General features: G+C 40.8%; 2 protein-coding genes across 4 annotated transcripts in view; one reads left to right on the forward strand and one right to left on the reverse strand.

The window, feature by feature from the left end:
- The window catches only part of si:dkey-92j12.5 (multiple PDZ domain protein), a 38054-nt gene extending 22976 nt beyond the window's left edge, over window positions 1-15078 (forward strand). Inside the window, exons 22-44 of one of the 3 annotated variants that reach the window (XM_058641583.1) lie at window positions 1134-1328; window positions 1892-2069; window positions 2804-2914; window positions 3281-3346; window positions 3733-3804; window positions 4265-4379; window positions 4906-5114; window positions 5448-5539; window positions 5651-5780; window positions 5909-6001; window positions 6312-6386; window positions 6474-6818; window positions 7053-7136; window positions 7561-7754; window positions 8748-8895; window positions 8978-9049; window positions 9212-9338; window positions 9445-9488; window positions 9623-9745; window positions 10441-10545; window positions 11007-11104; window positions 13158-13281; window positions 13585-15078. In XM_058641583.1, coding sequence (XP_058497566.1) covers window positions 1134-1328; window positions 1892-2069; window positions 2804-2914; window positions 3281-3346; window positions 3733-3804; window positions 4265-4379; window positions 4906-5114; window positions 5448-5539; window positions 5651-5780; window positions 5909-6001; window positions 6312-6386; window positions 6474-6818; window positions 7053-7136; window positions 7561-7754; window positions 8748-8895; window positions 8978-9049; window positions 9212-9338; window positions 9445-9488; window positions 9623-9745; window positions 10441-10545; window positions 11007-11104; window positions 13158-13281; window positions 13585-13731 — 2947 coding nt within the window. In that variant the 3' untranslated portion in view covers window positions 13732-15078. The remainder of the gene's footprint in view (window positions 1-1133; window positions 1329-1891; window positions 2070-2803; window positions 2915-3280; window positions 3347-3732; window positions 3805-4264; window positions 4380-4905; window positions 5115-5447; window positions 5540-5650; window positions 5781-5908; window positions 6002-6311; window positions 6387-6473; window positions 6819-7052; window positions 7137-7560; window positions 7755-8747; window positions 8896-8977; window positions 9050-9211; window positions 9339-9444; window positions 9489-9622; window positions 9746-10440; window positions 10546-11006; window positions 11105-13157; window positions 13282-13584) is intronic. The other 2 variants (XM_058641584.1, XM_058641585.1) reach the window with 2 other exon arrangements.
- A 2606-nt stretch (window positions 15079-17684) lies between these two features.
- LOC131466367 (ankyrin repeat domain-containing protein SOWAHC-like) lies at window positions 17685-19944 on the reverse strand. Its single transcript, XM_058639548.1, has one exon. It carries the CDS (start codon window positions 19112-19114, stop codon window positions 17831-17833), a length of 1284 nt encoding a protein of 427 aa, XP_058495531.1. The 5' UTR covers window positions 19115-19944; the 3' UTR covers window positions 17685-17830.
- Between the last annotated feature and the right edge of the window lie 1845 nt (window positions 19945-21789).

A 21789-nucleotide genomic window follows, 5' to 3' on the forward strand; every position in this document is an offset into this window, starting at 1 on the left:
TACTAACTGACAATTTAATTAACTGCATCGATGGAGAAACAATGCAACCAGCTCAGTGTGAGTCTCTTCCAGTCCATATTTTCTCCTCTCCATTATTTGCCGCGGTAAAGGCAGACGCTTCTCTGAATGTTGAATCTGTGAGTTATATTTAGCCGTTCGCTTATGGATCTCAGAGCTGACTGTCAGCGAAAATGAATTGTTTCACTTCTGTCTATCCGTGCTTTTGCTCCATCTTCATATGTCTGCCTCCCCCCCCTCCCTCTCTCCTTCCAATTTCTCCGTGCAGCCTTTTCTTCACTATTATCTTTCAATACATTGTCTTTGTCTCTCTCTCTCTCTCTATTCTAGACTTCTCACTTGGCGCCTTTTGTGTCTACGCCTGTCTCTCATCTCTCTCCCCGTCAGTTATCTTGCTCTGGTCATTTTCTCTTTACCTCATTTTCCCTCTCCTCCGTGCCTGGACCTATCCTTTTCTCCCGGCTGCTCCTCTTCAGCACGGGTGGAACCATTTGTTCTGTCCTCTTCTGTAACTTAACTGTCTATAGGCTCCTGCTACGCAGATAGCACCACTATCACTCACCTCCTTGGGCTTATTACAGTCCTCTAACGTTAAACATATTCATGAAAAATTCCCTGCTTCTCTACTTCTTTTTTTTTTCCCCACACGCATACACACACACAGACGGAGTATATACTTTATATAACGCTCATATGTACCGGAATGCTCTACTTATATGTAAATAAAATATAGAACACAAAGACACTACCTCAGAGACCTCCCTGGTACAATAGACAATGTGTATTTTCAGGGCTATTTGCAAGTGAATCTTTCTCACCATGTGAAAGTGCTACGAGTGCTACTTAACACTGAGATTGAAGGCTCATTAAAGTCAGACAACTGTATCTGGAACTAATATCTATATGGCATATTTGACATTAGCAGGATCAAATTAGCATTTTTAATCTATTGTTTGTTTATCAATTAATTGAACGCAGTAACTGCACAGAATATTGTTTGTTCAAAAAGTATCAAATGCTTATTTAGTGGGTTTTTTTTTGTTTTTTTTTTAAATGACAGACTAATAACACTGTAATTACACATCATTTCTGCTTTTATTTAATTTTTCTATCAGTATGCAGATTCCAAGGTTTCTCCCTCTCAAGAACGTAGGAGAACAAAACGAAGATAGTGGAAATACTCCAGAAGAGGAAATAAGTGCTGACGTGAAAGTACCAAAGCTAGAGGTGGAGATAAAGGTGGACGGTAAAGCTGAGGGGGACGAGGAGGTCCATCCTCGTACCTCTGTGTCTTGGGATCAGCCGAGAAGGTGAGTTAATCACTGATGTCAGCCACAATGTCTTCCCTTGTCATTAGATTTAATTCCAATTCTCCATCTCCAGCCTCTTTTCAAAACTCTGCCCATTATGTTCTTTATCCTCTGTGCTGCAGAGGGTTTAGGAAATTCCTAGTGTGCTCGGGATTTTGTTCACTGCTGTGGTAGAACAGCACAGCACAGCTCTCACACACACACACACACACACACACAGTTCCTATTTCCCAGAGAGAGTGACTGCTTTCCCAACCCGTTTTTATTGCATTTACGACTGTATCCTGCTTATAAATCTCATAAGCTCCACTGAATGCAGAGACTCACCACAGATGTGATATTCTATTGTTTTGACTTGATCTGTGAAACTCTATACACAGTCTTAAGCAGCCGAGATGGAGGAAGAACGAGGAAAAATAATCCTACTTTATGTACATCTCTGCCGTAACAGGTCAAACACAAAACAGTCCTCATGCGTCATTCCTATAGGACATGTATTTATCGCCACTGTACCATCTCTATAATAAGTGCGCATGTTCCTCGTATCCTGCTTTGTGCATCAGTGTGCGGCTCACTCGAGAACCAGGCCAATCCCTCGGTATCAGCATAATGGGCGGCAGAGGCATGGGCCGGAGACTGAGCAGTGGAGAGATGATGAGGGGAGTCTTCATCAAACACATCACTCCCGACAGCCCGGCAGCACATAATGGCACCCTCCGGACTGGAGAGAGGATACTAGAGGTGTGTGTGTGCGCATATGTGTGTATGTATGTATGTGTTACCTTTTAAAGACATTTTCTGGCAGAAACACTGACCTTGTGAGGACTAGTAGCCCTCATGGAGACCAAGATCTGGTCCTAATGAGGCAGAACCTCATCTCTGGGGAACTGGTTAAGTTAAGGGCTGACATTTGAATTGCGGTTAGGTTATGGTTAGGGTTAGGCATTAACTGGTTATGGTTAAGGGTAGTGATAACACTTTGTTTAGGCTGGAATTGAAGTCAATGAAGTGTCCTTCAAAGAATATCTAGGTTGGTGTATGTGTGTGCGTGTGTGTGTTCTTCTGTTTGTGTCTTTGTGAGGACAAAAAGGACATTTTCAAGTGAGAATTTTTTCGGGGTTAAGACCTGGTTTTTGGGTTAGGCATTTAGTTGTGATAGTTAAGGTTGGGGTAAGGGGCTAGGGAACATATTAAAATGATATTTCTATGAGACAATTAGACATTATCTTTAGATATAAGCAAATGTCTTTAATAATCAGTCATTAAGGTTTGGACTCATTTATTGCAACATGGGACCTACAGGATTACAATGTTATTGTCATTTCTTTGGTATTTAAGACAGATTTTCACCAGAATTAGATTTTCTACTTTTCAATCAATTTCTGTATTTAATTCCATTTTATTTCCCATAATGTACACCCATATTATGGCACATACCCAATATGTCCAATATCTGCCCTGTGTGTGTTGTCAAGGTGTGTGGTGTGAACCTAAGAGACGCCAGCCATGAGCAGGCGGTGGAGGCCATCCGCAGGGCTGGGGACACTGTGGACTTTGTGGTCCAATCCGGACAACACAGATCTCAGGTACTGCATTTTGGAAAAGAAAAGAAAGGAACGGAAAAGAAAGCATTTCCTCAGAAAGAAAGGCACATGCAGGGACAATAGATTCCACTATCAGAGTCTCTTGAGGCCCCAGGTTTTTTCAATACTGAATCTCAGTACTCAGCATATACAAAGAGAGAGAGGGTGCAGTTTATATTCAATTGGACAAGTCCATTACAAGTTTCAGCAGTTGTTTTGCATGGAAATGTGTTGCCTTACAGCCTGAACATAAAAGCATATGGAACTAAATCTAATCTGTGACCGATATAGGCGCAGCATGTGAAGAATATATGTCATTGTCATATCGATATTTATCTGCCTGGGATGCATTTTGTGTTTCATCTACAGTCACCGATGCTCACCAACCACGAAACACTAACTCAGACACCGCAGTCAAACTCACACGGCAGCAAGGTAACACTCCACTTTCACTGGCTTTGTACCAAAGATCAATTTCAGGTTTTTTTTATCAGTTTCTAAAGTAGAAAATAATATGGTCTGAAATATAAACGGTGTATCATGCTATACAGACATCTTTTTTGTTTGTCTTTTAAAGGTTGTGACGAGTGTTTTAGATTTTATGCTTCTGTTCCCACACAGAAACTGATGTTAAACTGTGCAGGGCTACAGAGGAAGTTGTGAATACACTATATTATATATAGGGAGGTGAATCATTAACACCCACATGCTATTCCAAAAAGAATGCAGGAGTTTTAAATGGCTTTTAGAGAGGTACACTTCTCTTTTGGTGTCAATGTGCACAGAACTGCTCTGTATCTGTTTCCCTGTCATGACTGTAGGAGGCACAGCCTGTCAGTGGTCTGATGCTTAGTCTGTCCCCCACAAACCCCTTCACTCCCACCCCCTTTAAGGTTGGTACATTGTTGTTTTGTATACGTGTGTATCATGGGTATGCAGAAATTTAGATTAGCATTTACACTAAGGCAACTTCCAAAAACTTAATTAACGTGCATATTTGTAGATAGAACCAACGAAGTTCAAAGTCCCTCGCAGCTACCTTGTTTGTTTAAGCCTTTTGTTTTCCTCTTTGATGGAGATGCACAACTCTCTAAATAGACAGTACGTTCTTTTGAAGTTATTTTTCCATGCGGCTCTAAGTTAGTTACAAAATAATGCATGATTCTGGTCATCTTTCATGTTATTTTTAGCTGACATTAAAACTGTGTTCATTAATTCACTCTGTTCGTCAGTTTTTCCTCACTGCTACATCAAGCACACTGCACAAGCCTCAGGGGTCATCCACCTCGTGCCTGAAGGACCCCTGAGGCATCTCCAACCCTGCCTGTTCAATAATGCAAAACTTCTCCCAAGGTAACTTCACCAGTGCCTGATAGAAAGAATCGGAGAAGCCCCATAAGTGTCACAACCGCAAGCGCAGCAGCAGCAGCAGCAGCAGCAGCCAAAGATGAGGATGACATTGGCAGGAGTAAGTCTGCATCATAAAGAGGTCACACAACCCTCGATGTGTCTGGTCATTTTATTCACACAGTGCAGGTGACATGATGCCCTCTGAGAGAGCAGGAAAAAGAGATTTCACCAAGAGCCATTTCAGTGAATTACGTTCATGCCACACACAAGTTAGTTGGCTTGGCCCAGGCTTTAATGTGCATGCATTACTGGCAAAGAACACCAATCCTAAAAAGCATATGTTCTGGGAGAGCCAATTCCATTTGTATGAAGAGGTTTGGCTTCTTCTTTTGGCTCAAAAACACTCTCATTCAAGTGTGATCAATTCTTTGACATATTCACTACACTCTACAGAGTTTTCTTGGCAACTAACAACCTACATCTTTGGTGTGCATTCAGTGGTACTTGTCAAAATGCTGCATTGTGTGAATCCTAACACATGCACCGAGTTGCAAAACCCATGTTTTTTTTGTTATCTTTGTTTGACCTATGCACACGTGTAGGTACTGTAATGCACAAAATACTGTTAATGCTGTCTCCCTTAGAAAAGATGCTTCAGCGCTATGGCAGCCTGTCTGGGAAGCTCCACATGATCGAGTTGGAGAAGGACCCTGCTGTTCCTGGCCTTGGAATAAGTCTTGCAGGCAACAAAGATGGCTCCAGAGCCCGCATGAGTGTTTTTGTGTCAGATATAGACCCTCGAGGTCCTGCTGGTTTGGATGGAAGGATACGGGTTGGAGACGAGCTACTAGAGGTAAAGAGGAGAGTGAATGGAGCAGTACATGAAGGGCCAGGAAAGGTTGGAGTCCTGGAGAGAGACAAAATACCAGATTCAAAATTGAAAGCAGAAAAAGGAGAGCAGTGGTTTGTGGGTAGAGCGGAATGGATGAATAGAGAGCCTTGCAGAGAAGATTTATCTGAAAAATTACCTTTTGAAGGATGGTTGGTGCTGGTGTGTAATAGATATGAGGGGGGAAAATGGAGAGAGGCTTACAGGTGAGAGGGGGAGAGAAGAGAAGATGTCAGAGAAGCAGATTAATGTACAGATGGAGCGGATCACAAAAATAAAACTGTTTTTTTCTCTTAGATCAATGGTCAGATCTTGTATGGACGCAGTCACCAAAATGCCTCCACCATCATCAATAACGCTCCGTCTAAAGTGGAGATCATTCTCGTTAGGTAATGTGCTTTGGAGCATTTTTTTTTTCCCCTGAAAATTTACTAAACAGGATGTACAGTAGGTGTTTGTCCAGTTTGGGAATATTGAAGTCAATTGTGTTGTTACACCAGGAATAAGGGAACTCTTACTCAAATGGCCCAGAGATCAAGAACGGAGTTTGGGGACACAGTGGATTCCCACATAGACCCCGCAGAACATGAAGGATTATCGAAAGACATCTACCATGTCAACCTTCCTCAGGTACAGTAGTAGTTTTACTACATCTGGGCATTCAGTGCTGCACAATCTGATTGACCTGACAAACTATTAGTTGTACTTTAAACTTATAATTTGCCAACTGTTTTTGTTGCGTCTCATCTCATCATCAGGATCATGTTGGTCTTGGTCTCAGCCTGGCACAAGGGAATTCCGGTGATGACATCGTGGTCAGGTCCCTAATCCAGCAGGGCACGGCTGTTAAGGTGCGGCATCTTCAACAGCGCTGTCACAGTTTCAGTGATGTGTTTTTCTCGTATTTAAATATGTGAGTTATATTGTAGAAGTGGTGATATCTCACTTTTAAAAGCATAGGGGTGAAATTGGAGCTAGTTTATCTAGAAATGACAGAAGAAGTACATTTAGTGGGGGGTAATAATACAATATTTATTTCTTAAATGCATGTGTGTAGGTTTTTTTTGTCTTTGCTAAAATGGACTTAAAAAGTGTGTTTTTCACTTTCAATAGTTTTGACTTACTTGTGTTTTTGACTGTCTCTATTCTGTCTGTATGCAGGATGGCAGAATAAAGACTGGAGACACAATCATAGCAGTGGGTGATGAACCTGTGGCAGGGATGTCAGTAGAAAAGGTACAAACACACACACACGCACAATACACACTTCAAGGTCATCCTGACTGAGTGATTTATGACTAGCTTTGTCGTCCCTGTGGTCAGGTGTCCAGCTTGATTCTCAAACATCGGGTCACTGTCAAGCTCTCCATCATGCGATCCGAGAGTCTCTCCTCTTCCGCTCTACCTCTGCCGTCATCTCTTTCCAATCCCTGCTCGCTGTCTCCTACACCCTCCCTCCCCCTCCCCGTGTCCTCCTCCTCCTCCTCTTCATCCCTCAGTGCCATGCTGAACTCTCCCACGGGACATTCTGATTGGCTGGGCTCCACGCCCACACCTGCTGACCCCCTGAGCTGCCCAGTTGTAGCCGGGAGGGAAACTACGATAGAGATTTCTAAAGGAAACATAGGCCTCGGCCTCAGCATTGTTGGAGGATGTGACACTCTGTTGGTATGATCACGTAACTGACATTTGACAAGGGTTGTTTTTAAAAAATAAAAAAAGTGTAGCTAAACCTCCCCTGACATACTTACCATATAGAGTCAAACTAAACCCATTTCATTTAAATTCATGTATAATGTATATCAGATTTTTTCTTTTCAGCTTTTCTCTGCATTTGGTGATTGATTTGCTTCAGCTTGATTGCACTGTTTCCTATAACGTGATTGTACTTATTTCCACCAGGGGGCAGTAGTGATACATGAAGTAAATGATGGAGGTGCAGCTCAGAGGGATGGAAGGCTGCAGGCTGGGGACCAGATATTAGAGGTATTCTGGGTACTGTTATATTATGGTTATATCATAAAAACAGAATGTTTGTGTTCTTCCTTCCTTCCGTAACTTACATAACAGTTGCTAATTTCAAACGCCTGTCCCTAGAAAAGCAATGTTGGTACAAATGTGACAAATATAAGTCATCACTTTTATCAAACATTTGTCTAGTTACTTATTTCTACTTTTATGCAGACATGTGTTAATTAGCCAGTAGAAGTAGTAGTAGTTTTAATTAGATGTTAGTAACCCACCACATGGCAATTCACAAGGTAAATACATGTAATTATTACTAATATGCACACAAAACAAATCTTGGGGATCAACAGAAATGATACGATGCAGTAACACGCTCAATGCTCGATGCCGCGGCTCTCGGAATATCTCACACATCGTCAAACCCTGGTCGCTTTCCCTCCAGGTAAATGGCATAGATCTGCAGCAGGCCACTCACGATGAAGCGATCGGTGTGCTGCGGCTCACCACCCAACGTGTTCGCCTGCTCGTCTTCAGGTACCAGGAGGCCTACAGGGAGGAGGACCTGTGGGATGTTTTCAGCATGGAGCTCAGACCTCGTCCTGGGGAGGGGCTGGGGTTCACCACTGTGGGAAAGAGGTACAATCAGATTATCTTTAACCATTATCCTTAGCGACAACTAACTATTCACTGCAGCAATACATGGTCTGTATTTGTATTTCCGTAGCACACTCAAAGCTACAGTTTTTGTCTTTCATCCATACAGTACATCTAAACTTATTTCATTTCATATGTTTCTGGCATGGCGATCGCTTGAGTTTAAGTGATGTAGCTGGGAATCAAACCCTCACTCTACCACTCAACCCCCTGTCCCTCTTTCATAAAGCTGCAATTGATATTCCAAGTGTAGCAAAGCCAAAATGATATCGATACAGTCATGGGAATAAGTCATCGACTTTAATTTTAGTTTCAGTTTCCAGGCTCTGATTAAAACGGGCTTTAAATCGCTGAGAACTGAATATATTCTTGGTTGCTGTCTAAGCCGAACGCACAACGATATTAACCCACTTCATTGTGTTTTCAAAGAGATTTAAAGGGGACAGCACGGCACCTGTTAACTCTTACACCTAGGTGAGAAATGAATGGTTCTCACATTTACTCTTCTAATCATACTTCTAAAAAAGGATTCAAATACAATAATAATACAAAAAAATAATGACGCACTGCTTTATTTTTAATCATACTATACTTATAATACAAACAAACTGTACTAAGCATGTACTGTTTAACTCTCTTTATCATAAGATAAGTATTTTCTTCTTAAGTTATGAGGCCTTTACTTACTAGTAAATAGGCAGAATTGTTCACAATTGTTAAAAAAAAAAAAAAATGTGATAGAAACATAATGAAATCTCACACCACAATATTCACCATAAAGGTTAAAGAGCTGGACCTTCGAGTTGACCTGCAGCAAGGACACAATCTTTTTAAAGAGTTAAGGTGCAGATTTGTATGCAGTTTCCCATATTTGCACAGATCAGTGTGACATTATGCAAAGCAGCAGGCTCAAGGGTCACATAATTCATTTTATAAGCATGGATCTGACCTCTGCCCTCTGCTTCCACCCAACAGTAATGACACGGGCATCTTTGTGTCAGATATCATCAGAGGAGGCGCAGCAGATTTGGATGGCAGGTTGTTGCTAGGTGACCAGATTCTGTCGATCAATGGCGTGGACGTTCGTGCAGCAGCACAGGAACATGCACAGAAGCTACTACAGGTTTGTATTAAGTCGGTAGTAATTGTACATTTTTTTCTGTGGTTTTTATAATTCTCTGTGTGATGTGCGCCTTTTCTCTCAGAGTTACAGTGAAATGGTCCAGTTGGAGGTGGCGCGTTTTAAAGCTGGACTGCAGTACTCACAGCGAAGTCAGGTAAAATGTTTCTCTACACTGTCTTTGTCCAACCAGGGCCTGAAAAAGCTGTTTTGAGTCTAAATGTTATGTATTCGTTTGCTAATCTTATTGTAGTCAGTAGTTCAAATGTTACTCTTGTTACTCCTCATTTAACAACATTACTTTGTGGACCTACTGTAGGAGTACTTTAAGTTGTGTTTTATCCAGAGTGAAGACTCTGACTGTTCCACCCTGACCCCCTCAAGTGGATGTGATGCTCCATTTGTCCACCAGAGGGAGACAACAGATAACAAAACAGGGAGATACAGTGAGCGGCAATCATGTTTGAGAAACAAAAGCCTGCTTATTATTTCAACATATACCTTTAAGTATGTTTTTAATGCCAAACATATTATCTTTTCATCTTCTTACAGCCGTTCAAAACTTCCCTGACTCCAGAAAAGTAGTAATACATAAGGTAGTAGTGTGAAAATTGTTTTATTTGTTTTTTTATTAATCTCCCGCACTGTCATATCTGTGGCTTATTTAAAAATAGGTGTTACTGTCAAGTCTTGTCCAACAGAGTCTCTCATATGTGTGGTATCACCACAGGGTCCAAGTGACTCCCTTGGCATTACTGTAGCGGGAGGAGTGGGCAGTCCCCATGGCAACGTACCTCTTTTTATTGCTACCACGGATACCAATGGACTGACTGTCAAAACACAGCAATTACAGGTGTGTGTGTGTGTGCATGTGGGTGGGCATGGAGAGAACTAATTAAATAACAAAGTGAAATATATATAAGTTATATTCACTTATTTGTTTTTGAGCCTATGCACATTCTCTTACGTCTTTAATTTTTAAATTGCAATATAAGATCATTTGAAATCAAAATATGTATGAAGTTGTTTATTTTGTATTATTATTAGTATTATCATTATTGTTATTGTTGTTGTTACAGTATAAAACCAGTCATTTTAGTCAAAGCTGTCAAAACAGCTGAAGAAAAGAAAGTGAAATGTGAGTGTCTTTGAGTAAATATCCACCACTGAATATTTTTTTGGACTTTGGTTTTATTTATTCTTAAATTGTTTATGATTATAATGAATATATTAGGTGTAAAATGCATTTTACAAGTTATATATATATACACAAGGATCCACATGAAATTGTATATTCAAATTAAAGAGCAGAAATGATTTATAGTACAAAATCTCCAACTCCAAACAAGCGTCAAACAGAAAAGTTAGACAGAAAAGAAAATGTGGCACTGTCTGTAAAGCATCCGATTAAAAAAGAAGAGAAAAAAGTTGAGAAAAGTTGAAGGTGAGGTTCGGGTAAAACTAGGTGTAAGCATATACAGTAATTGTTTTAGTTTGTGGTGAGAATGAAACTCCCGGGGGATTAATCTACCTCAATATGTCCATCAGACAGGAGACAAGCTCCTCAGTATCAATGACGTGTCCACTGAGGGAATGACTCATGTCCAAGCTCAAGCCCTGTTGAACAATGCCACTGGAAGCATCAGTCTGCAGGTAATGACACAGGAAGACACGCAGCTATCAATCTCTAACGCCTGTGAGGCATGAAGTTACTTTGTGATAACATCAGCAAGTTTGGCTCAGTGTGGTCATACACCGTATCCTGCCTCTGCTATCATCGCGCTTTTAACAGGAAATTCAAATGTACCTATTGTTACCGGAGAGGCGTCATGATCAGCACTTGTATGTGAAAACAATAGTGTGTCTGACACTGATTTCACACCGTCTGCCTTCGTGTTAAATAAGCTTTTTATGTTGCACGACGGAAAAAAAAAAGAAGGGAAAATTAATAAGGAACAGGGGAACTGTTGTTTTTGACAAGGTTTTTTTAGTTTTTTTTTTATTCATATTGCTCCCACTCCGAGAGCATTAGGACAGGCATGACAAGTTTAATAACAATTCTAAAAATACACATTTTTAGTGTGCCTCCACATTTCCACATTGTTTGTAACTAGGTGGCAGCAGGTTCTGGTGAATGCAGCACACGGGACAACAGTGATGCACGGTCGTTAAGCCAAGCCGGCAGCCTGCCTCGCTTTCACAACAACCTCTGGTAAGAATCATCTCGCTGACAGTCTGCTGCTGTTGTACACTCTGCCTTTACTCTGGCTTCCTCCTGGTATATTCAGAGAATGAGGACATAGGCAATCCCCTTGACAATAGTGCGAAAGTGCAGCCACTGCATGAAGAGCACTGGGACGGATGTGCTTTTGGCCAAAATGAGCCGAGGTGTTTTGAGCGTTTGTGTTTTGCTTTGTTTTGCCGTTTATTTATTTTTCAGAGAATGTGTGAGGCTGTCTCCTAAAAATACCAAAGACAAACTATTCCTATTTCATTCCTTCCGTGCAAAAACACTTAGTTCAGCATAAGCGGTACCTGATTCTTATATAATAGTTGTACAGATTCTGAATGTGACCTCATTAAATTTGCCATTAAATGAGGTAATGGACAACTTTAGTGGTTTCTGTTGGGCTACTGGTGTAGTAACAAGACTCTGGTTAGGTCACAAGTACTTTTCTTCAACACTGTTGTTGTGTTAGGATCCCTGCTGTGAAAAACAAGCTAGATATTGGGTAAATGCCATTCTCTTTGCAATTTTTCTGTGAAAACCTCATTCTGGTGGCAAAGTGAATAACAGGAAAAATTAGGCTTAAAGCTTCACTACGGAACTTTTATCGCCCCTCGTGGACTGCTGAGTAATTACCAAAACAATGCACTGTCATGGCATACCGCTTCCCCCTCGTCCCCCGTCTCTCCTTAGTCTGTCTTCGGGTTTTGCAGGTCATTAGATTTTTGTTTCTGCGGTGCTGCGTTAACTTATGTGTTGTATATCTGTCTTTGAACATAGTGGTACTTGAACAGACTTTGCTTTGAGGAGACCCGGGGGCTACGTGGTGCAGGAACAGCAGCAGCTGTGATTGAACATGCAGCCACGTAGTCAGGCAGTTGTTGAGGGAGCGCTGGATTTGCTGAGTGTTCCATGGGTGCTTCTTGGCATTTTCAGGCATAGTGCGACTGTGTGAAACTGTCAACACAACACTAAGTGCGCTTGCATGCTTGTTAAAAGTCCGATTTTAGACAGTAATTCTGTTTTCTTCATGTCATGTAAACACGTTAGTCGGACTAAGATCAAACTCGTCTTAGTCGGACTAACTGGACTGGATAATACGCTTCATAGTCCTATAACTGCTGCATGTATACACTTAGTTGGACTAGAGTCAGCCTGCACCAAAATGTCCTCCCCGGTCTTTGACCCAGAAGTAGAAGGAGATGGTGTATACATGGCGCCATTCTCCATCTAATTTGTATCATGATTAACACTGCGGCTCGATTAAACTGTGCGTGTAAACATACTGACTGAGAAACATAGGGGGTCATGTGGAGCTTAATCATCATTGTGTGATCTTACAGTGGTTTGAATGTAACTAACGTTTTTTTATATTTCTTTGAGTGTCCAGAGAAGCGCTATATAAATATGATGTATTATTATTATTATTATTATTATTATTATAATATTTAAAAGTCACACACTACAACAAAGTAGACCAATATAAACGTGGTCTGTGTTCTCCCTCCATCACCATTACCTTGTGTAGTCAATTTTAAAATGATTGTTTGGCTGTAAAACAAGATCCGCGCATTAAATGTTGAAATATGTCCTTTGTTGCAATGTTGAAACCCATTATTTCCTCATGCACACCAAAATATAATGGGCTCTTCCCAGGTTCAGGACTCATCTCTTCGTTATCTTTGATTGAAATAAGATTATATTTGTGTCATCTACTAACAAATACCAAAAACAACACTTTCCTTTGTTCCCAAAAGGTAATAAGGTCTTTTGACAGCTTATACACTAAATATCTTAAGTTCTGAAATTAAAGAATAGGATTTTGTTCAGTAACTGAAATCTTTAGACCATCAAGCATCTGTTGTTGTTGTTGCTGTTGCAATCAATAGGGCTTTCAACCCCCGAGATTGAAAAGACTTGCTCTTGAGTAAAAAGAAATGGTGGATATATTTAGCTCTATCAGCTCTTTTTACACATAGTCACACTAACACAGAGCAGAACACTATATGGACGTAATTTTCCATTATATTCCCCACAGTGCTCGTACGTATAAAACCATCACTCTGGAGAAAGACTCCTCAGGACTGGGCTTCAGCATAGTTGGAGGATTCGGTAGTCCTCATGGAGACCTGCCGATCTACGTCAAAACTGTCTTCAACAAGGTGAGAAGAATGTCCTCCGTGGAGAGAAGTGTCTGTGCTCATAGACTAGAGGAACAACTGTTTGAGGTCACAATTATTAACTCATAAGGGTCTAATGACCTTGGTTGTGTTAACTCATCATGTCATACTTGTGCCAAAAAAAAACTGCCGGCTACTTCTTGTGGTTTTAGTTGACTAATCCATTTAGCAATGAATACAATTTGGCAGTCAGTGTTTGTTTGCATTCCTTGTGTCGCATGTGTCATGTTGGTGTCGATCCCTGACCTGCACAGGGTTAATAGGCTTGTGCTCTGCACTCTGCAGGGGGCGGCTGTAGCAGACGGCCGGCTGAAACGTGGAGATCAGATCATTGCCGTGAACGGACACTGCCTGGAGGGGGTGACTCACGCCGAAGCTGTGGACATCCTCAAGAAGACCAAGGGAAGTGTAGTCCTCACTGTTCTCTCCTAGGATTAGACCCAAAGGGTCCAGTTTTGTTTATGTATAAGTGAAGCGATGTACGTATGCTGCTTCATAAATGTGAGACAAGATAGTAAAGATTATATAGTTTTGTTTCAAGTCATAGCATAGAGTGTAAACTTGCCTGCATTTAGTTTGGGGAAGCTACCTCTACCTGCAATATACACACAAGTGTTATGATTTGAACTCATGTTAAAGGAATGAATACTGCATTTAGCTTTATATTACTAGAATAGGGTAGTATTTTAGTAGTATTTTAGAAAAATTGTGCTTCCTCAGTTTCCCCTGAGTTGAGAAATATCTTCATTCTTTTCTTTGACACTTGGTCCTGTTAGCGTAACTGTTAGCAAAGATGGCGGACACTGTTTACATTCTGGGAATGAGGTCCCGGCCCCCTACGAGTGGGTCTAAAAAGTGCGGAATTAGCGTTGCAGTTTCAAGCCTCGGATCAAGTGTCACTGGTCACAAAGAAAAGAACCTCAGGGGAAACAGAGGTTAGGAAGCACACTTTTTTCAAAAATGCTACCCCTATTCTCGTAATACAAAGCTAAAGGCAATTTGGCGATGTATTCCTTCAAGTTTATTTTATGACTCTTCATATAGAGATCATGAGAAACTGTATTCATAATGACCGGTGGTTTTCATATTATTTAAAGCACAGAAAGCAGCTCACACAGTCAATACTATGCTGTCGAAATTCACAGCTGTGTATTGTCCTTGTCCTTATCCAGCGTGTCATGACACAGACAAACGCATGGATATACCATATCATTTTCCATGTAAACACACATCAATAAAGCATCCCCCTCGTACGTCTACATCCGTAGAAATGAATGCAACGGAAAGACCTGTCATGTGACGTGTGTTTATTCACTGCTGACATCTGTGAATCCATCGTCAGCTACTGTGATAAACTCTCAACACACCCAAACCCATGCCAAGTGCTTCTGCCAACCTTTTGTGTGGCAAATACGGCTTTAGGACATTTGCTTTGTAAGACTGTTCTGTTTATACTCATGCATACGTCATTCTCATATGCTCATTTTCAATGTGTCTCTGTTCCTTTAATTACCCTGTGATACATGGCGTGTTTATAATTAGCAACTTTAGGTTTAAAAAAGAAGGAGAAAGAAGTGAAAGCTAATTTTGTTGCGTCTGTTATTAAGCAGCTGCTGATTCCAGCTACGACTGTTGTTTCATATTAATACATTTGGGGTTATTTTTTTTTTAAGGACGGCGAGAGTATTGTGATAGCATGACGTGCAATCTTTATTTAGAAACGTCTCATATTTGTTTTGTATCATTTTATATGTACCGTGTTATATTTATGTTTACTTATGTGTTATTTATTTCATTTAAATTATGGAAGTAGTCCTCTGAGCCAAACACACACACACACACACACACACCTGTGTTTTGGCATTGTGTAACATTGTATAAATGGATCTACTGTATGTGATCTTATTAAAGGTTCAATGTTTGTTACAGATGTATCCAAACGTAATATTTTAGAACTATCTGGTTAAATTTAGAATGCCTTACAAATAATAAGGGACTTGATTGTCTTGATAGGCTATGAATTCATTCTTCAAATCCTAGAGGATGAGAAAGAATAATTCGAATTCTTTCCTCAAATGTTTTTTTTACATTTTTTTCCCCCTTTCCATTTTCCTTAGTCATGGTGTATTTTTTTGGTTATGCTTTTTTCTTTCTTTCTCAGATCTACCTTTTTTAATCTGTTTTACAGGATCACTCCGCTTAAGGCAAGGCGCTAGAAGTAAGTGTGTGCAATGCAGCATCTAAATCATAGTGTAGGGAGAAAAGAGTGATGACAGGAGGGAATAGTATGATCATCTAACGACGTATATCTTCATGAAAGCAGAATCGAGACAAAGACATGTTAGACACAAGTCCAAAAAACAGAGGTGAAACACGCTTTTCCTCTTCATGTCTTTCTTCTTCTTTTTTATGCACAACTTTCCTTTTAATTACTGGTGGAGTTCGTGGCGACAACTTGACAAACAATAGATTTGCACACAAATGTCTCATTTAGGAAATAGAAGGCATCGAGGGAGATTCTGTCTGGAGCCTCTACATTAATCAAAGCCATCTGTTCACATTGGAAGCTTTATTGAAACCCAGCCATCACAGCCTGGTTTATCCTTCTCCAGATGAACAATTCCCTGCCTAAAGACCAGCGTGAAGAGGGTTTTAGGATCGGGAAATTGCACAATTGTCTGTGTCCCTTCAAACTCAAATGATATAGAAACATACGTCACAGCTACTACAGTACTTGTTTGGCATCTAAGAGCAAATCTCCATATTTATTAAAACAATATTTTTAGCATGTGAACTTCAACAGATTTCCATACAGCTCTTGTGGGAGTTGCAGAGGGTAGACGCGCTGACATTTTCTTTGTCATTAAGCAAGAAAATCAGCCAGCTGCCTTTTCAAAGAGGCTCAAAATTCCCCTTCTCTCAAACATTTATGAGACATATGCCGGCAGACCACAGGCACAGGTCATATTTCCACACCATGGCCACTTCGTCTCCCCTTTTCCACTATGTATAAAACAGCAGGGCCAACATACTTGCGGCTACAAAACCACAATGCATTTTTAAGCAGTTCGGAATAGGTTGTCTTTCACGAGAGCACACTTGACATGAAAGGCACTAATGATCCTCTCTCGTGGGTGGGTAGCTGTGGCCAAATGATTGTTCTGTGTGTGATTGTCACATCTATCCATTTTCATAAATCCACAGGATTGTCTTTTGCTGTCAGTATAGCCCGCTGGCACTCAGAATAGTCGACTGATGTGAGGGCCAAAAAAAAAATATCTCTTCCTCTCCATCTTCTCCCTTGAGGTTTTTCCTTTTCAATCCACAATCCTACACTCGCGAAAAAATGCCAATCCTAAGCAATTCGATCTGCAAAGTGCTGAGTTGTCAAAATGTTTGCCTTCCTTAGAGCGAGATAAAAATATCCCAACTAGCAGATTCACTGTAGCTAGAGCACATTACACTGTGGTCTGCGGTAGATTTTGTCAAATCAAAGGAATTCATTTTAAGGGTCAGAATTTGCACGTCATGCCCCACGATATACTGAGTCTGTGTTGTCCCGTGCAAACGAGCCGAACTGATGGGGGAAGCATTTCATTGAGGAGCATGTCCATGTCACGCCGCTTTATTCAGTGGCATAGCCCGAAGCAGGAAATAATTAGACACAGTCGTGCAGTTAGCAGAGGAGCGCCGCATGACATGCTGCATCATTACAAGTGTCAGACTCACTCTGTCTTATTGGAACAAAAAAAAAAAAAGTTCCCCTGCAAATAATTTCGCTCCCTCAATTTTAATTCAATGTCTTTTTTTCTCTCCTTCTTTACTACGATTTTTACTTCAACTTCTATTTCACCTACTCCACACTTTTCACTGCATGTTAAATTTGTCTGAACACACATAGTCTATATTATAAATACAGGATAACATATCACAATAACTGAAATTATAACCTGTCTGTATATATTGTTTCTATCTAATCTATTATTAGTATTATTAATAATAATACTAACTAGAGTAGAGGTTAAAAAAAAAAGGAATTCGGCCCCCAAAAAAAGTTAAGATTTCAAATTCTACTCTGGTAATAGTAGAATTAATGTGAAATGTGAAATGTGAAAACACATATTTCTCTTTCAGCTTTATACAGCATGTGCTGTTCTACTGAAATACAGCAGAGGAAATCAGGTAGGACACTGCTGATTTCAATGGAAAAATCGAAATCATCATAATATTGACACTCTTCTCGGCCATGTTCTTTGGCAAGTACTCCCAACTGACGTGTATATAAAATTGATGTATTGACATTGATATTTAGCCCTTCTGAGGTTATTCCATGGACATTATCAATTCATTTTTAATGTATGACAAAAGTAAAACATGACACAATGTCAAAGTTGATGTCTGATTTGTTTCTTTATTTAATCTATAAGCTTTTATAGAGTTTTTAATTGAAGTTTTTAATTTAGGAACCCCTGCGTAATTGAGTTTGACACCACAGCCAAAGATGATGCCCTGTCCTGTGTCAGTGCTAGTCTCACTCCCAGAAATGAGATTTGACTCTGGACCCGTCCGGCGACCCTTCCGGCGACCCTTCCTGCTCCTCTGTGTCATGGAACGTCGTGCTGTGGATGATCTCTGAAGCCCTGTATCGAAGCTTCTTCAGATTGGGTTTCATCTTGCTCAGAGTAGACTTCCTCCTCACGGGTTTCTCTCTGGTTCGGGTATCACCGTCCACAGAGTCACAGTAACTGGGGTTCAGCAGCCTGAGAGGCCTCAGATTAGACTGGAGAACCTTGGAGAACCTCCTGCGACCACTGTCCCTGTTTTCCTCATGCTCCAAGTTGTTTTGCTCAACAGCGCCAACGATGTCCTGGATGTCCACACTTGCGTTGCCAGCGAGATACTGGCATGCCTTCCTGCCACTGTAGTCTCTGACCTCTACATCAGCGTTGTAGGCTCCTACAAGGACCTTTACCACCTCAATGTGGTTGTGCATGGTAGCTATGTGCAGTGGGGTATAGCCAATGTTGGACCGAACATCGACACTGATGGGAATGTTGTGCTGCTTGGCAAAGTTAATAATCCGTGCTATGAGCTCAGGCTTGCCATGTTTAGCAGCCCAGTGCAGGCAGGTGAAACCAGTGACAAAATCCTTCCGCAGGACAAAGCTGGGTTCTTTAGTGAGGAGGTGGTGCAGGCTGGTCCACTCCCCATCGGAAGCACACATCATCCACTCATGTTCCAGTGGGTCCAGAGTCACCAACATCCTGTCCTCGTCTGGGTTAAAGGACACCAGCGAGATGGAGTCACTGTCACTCTTGGTGGACAGGTGAAGTGACCTCCGCAGCACCATGCTGCGCCTCACCTGAGGGGAAGAGTCCATCATAACCTGGATGAAGTGTGTGCGACTGGCTGTAGGTGTGTTGTTGCCGTCGCTGCCACTGAGACTGAGCGAATCAAACTGCCCCTCGTCCTCCACATCGTAAGAAATTCTCACCTCAGGATTCTGCTCCGTTTCCTTCAGGTCTAGTGGAAGAGGTTCAGTCTGTACTTGCATGTCAGTGGGGCCGGGTCCATCAACAGCAGTATCTGCCTGTCTTGTTTTACAGGTCTGTACAGGCTCAGGTAGTATGAACACAGATCCCTGAGAAGGGAGAGGCGACGCCTCAGTTACTGAGATTTCTGGTATGCTGGGTGTGTTTCCCACCTGCTCTGCGTTAGACTTCATGGACTCCCTCCTGGACTCCCTCTTGGACGACCTCCTGGACGACCTCCTGGACGACCTCCGCTCACTCCAGAAACTATTTGTGTTCCCCATCTCACCTGGACAGGACACCTCATCAACAACACAAAACTCGGAACACGGACGTGTTTCCCCGTTCGTGGGAGGAGCTGCATGCCTTTACCTCCGTGTCATTTCCGCAACCTGAATCGTGGGTGCTACCAGTTCGGCTGTGTTCCTGCCCCGTTACGCACGGGGCTGCCGGGAACACGGCTTTAAAATGCTTGCCAGAACGGCTTCTTGGGGAAACTCAGCAGCCACTGACACACTTTTCAGCGCTTAGCTTCAGCTGAGCTCCACAGGCGGGAGCACGGTTTATCACAGGATTATCTCCTGTGATAAACACAACAGTCACCGATGTCTGAGCTCGGACTTGCCTGTATTTCTACACTTCTGTCTGCTGTCAGGACTGAACGAGTCACAACGAGTGCGGTGCTGCGCCACTGTCTTCATTATGCTTATAGCGACTTAATTACGTGCAGGTGCGTTTCAAGGGGTTTTGGGGTCCATAGCAGGACCGTTTCTAGCTTTGTGGGGGGCCCGAGGCAAGATGTTGTGTGGTCTCTTAGTTTGCCAAACCATGATGGAGAGATTCCTACCTCTGGTCCTTTAGACCAGAGGTGTCAAACTGGAGGCCCGTGGGCCAACTGTGGCCCCCCCAATTGTTTACATGCAGCCCACCACTTAATATCATGTTATAATGAAAAAAATGGTCCTTCCTATAAACACAGCATGTGTAGCTGAGGCACAGCTGCCAGCAAGGTGATAGACTATAGACAGAATATAATACTTTTTTTTATTATTTTACTTTTTATTATTATTTTATAAAAAAAAGTTTTACAATAGTAATAGTTATACTTTTGGTTGTAATTGTCCCATTATTAAATGTATTACATTCAACATTAAATCACATGTAAATAAGCTTGTTTGGTGTTTTAATTACATTTGCCCATGTAACTATTAACTTGATTTTAGATTTATTTAATAATAGGTTTATTTTTGCATCATAATATATTTATATTGTGACAATGTGTATAGACATCATTTCATATCCAAGCAAACACTTTTACCTTGACATTCTGTGAAATATCACCATGAATATTTTTCTTGCGACATCATTATGGAATATTGTGTTATAATTTTAAGCTAATGAACTTTTCTGTTGGCTGGCCCCCTCTTGACCAGATTAAATGCGCATTGGCCCCCAGGTTATTTGAGTTTGACACCCCTGCTTTAGATGATCTACAAAGATGCCCCAATCTATCACACAAAAACAGGCTGCAGTCATGATAACCTCTCATGTTAAAATGAAACATCTCAATTTGAGCCACTCAAGCAAGTTAAACTGATAAAAAAATGATAACACAAGGAAACTAACAATCCTCTATACATCAATAAATAAAACAGATTTTTTAAAGTTTGAAAACAAAAAAACAGCTAAAGCAACACAATCTTCTAACCCAAAACAATAATAAAATAAACTAGGACTGCTTGTGGTACTAGCAGTCATGAAAGGGCCCTTGTGTCCCATACACGCGTCGGAGTCGGGGAGTATAGCGATTCTCTGACCATGGCCAAGTAAGAGGTCACTTCCTGTTTTGTGGCCAAATGGCGGCCAAATTCAACATGGCCAACTTCCTGTTAGGTCAAGTTGGTCTATCTCTTGTGTCATGTATAAAGTTTTGTGGTGATTGGCCAATATATGGCAAAGTTATAGGGCACTTCCTGTTTCATGGCAAATGGTCGAAATTCGCCAAACATCCGATGGTTGCAGAGGCCATTTTTTATGTTAGTACAACAAACATGCTCAGAGGAGTTTGTTCATTTGCGCATGGTGTAAATTAGAGCTGAAACAATTACTCGATTAACTACTCGATCAACTATTTTGATAATCGATTCATCTTTTGAAGCTTTTTTCATGATTAAAACAAGATTTCTGATTGTTTGAACTTCTTAAATGTGAATATATTCTTTATTTCTTTGCTTCATATAACAAAGAAATCATTAAAAGTGAATAATTTTGGTTTGTGGACAAAACAAGACATTCGAGAACATCATCAGTTCCAGGTTTGACAAACACTGATCAACGTTTTTTTTATGTTTTTTGTTATTTTATGGACCAAAGGATTACTCGATTAATCGTTAAAATAATCAACATATTTATTAATTATGAAAGTAATTGCTAGTTGCAGCTCTAGTACAAATTGCCAAAATAGATGTTGACTTGCTGTTGAGTTGAGGCCATGGTCCCGACTGACTTTTTCGTTCGTCTTGGGCCATCACATCCTCCCACCAAGTTTCATGAAATTAGGTGGAATTTAACTTCGGCCCCTGTCGATCATGCTCAGGCCCTAATAATAATAATAACAATTTAATTTAATAACTGAGTACATGTTACACTGAAACATTAAGGACCCTGACTTTTGATTGCTATATAAACGCATCATATGGTAATACAAAAGACGGTAAGCTGTATTTTGTAATCAACCTTATTATATTTTTTAGTGAAATTTCATATTCACAAATCTATGAAGATTTTTTTATTTACTTTAAATTATTTGAATTATACCTAAAGACAATATCAGTTAAAACAAAAAACCGTAGATTTGTGATTTTATTTCAATAATTTAGTTTTCCTATGTAACCACTAGCTTGTGTTTAACTTGTTTTGTATACATGTGTATTTTATTATTATCGTCTTTGTTATTTCA

Source organism: Solea solea, chromosome 10, assembly GCF_958295425.1.
Source record: "Solea solea chromosome 10, fSolSol10.1, whole genome shotgun sequence".
In the NCBI taxonomy this organism is placed as follows: Eukaryota; Metazoa; Chordata; class Actinopteri; order Pleuronectiformes; family Soleidae; genus Solea; species Solea solea.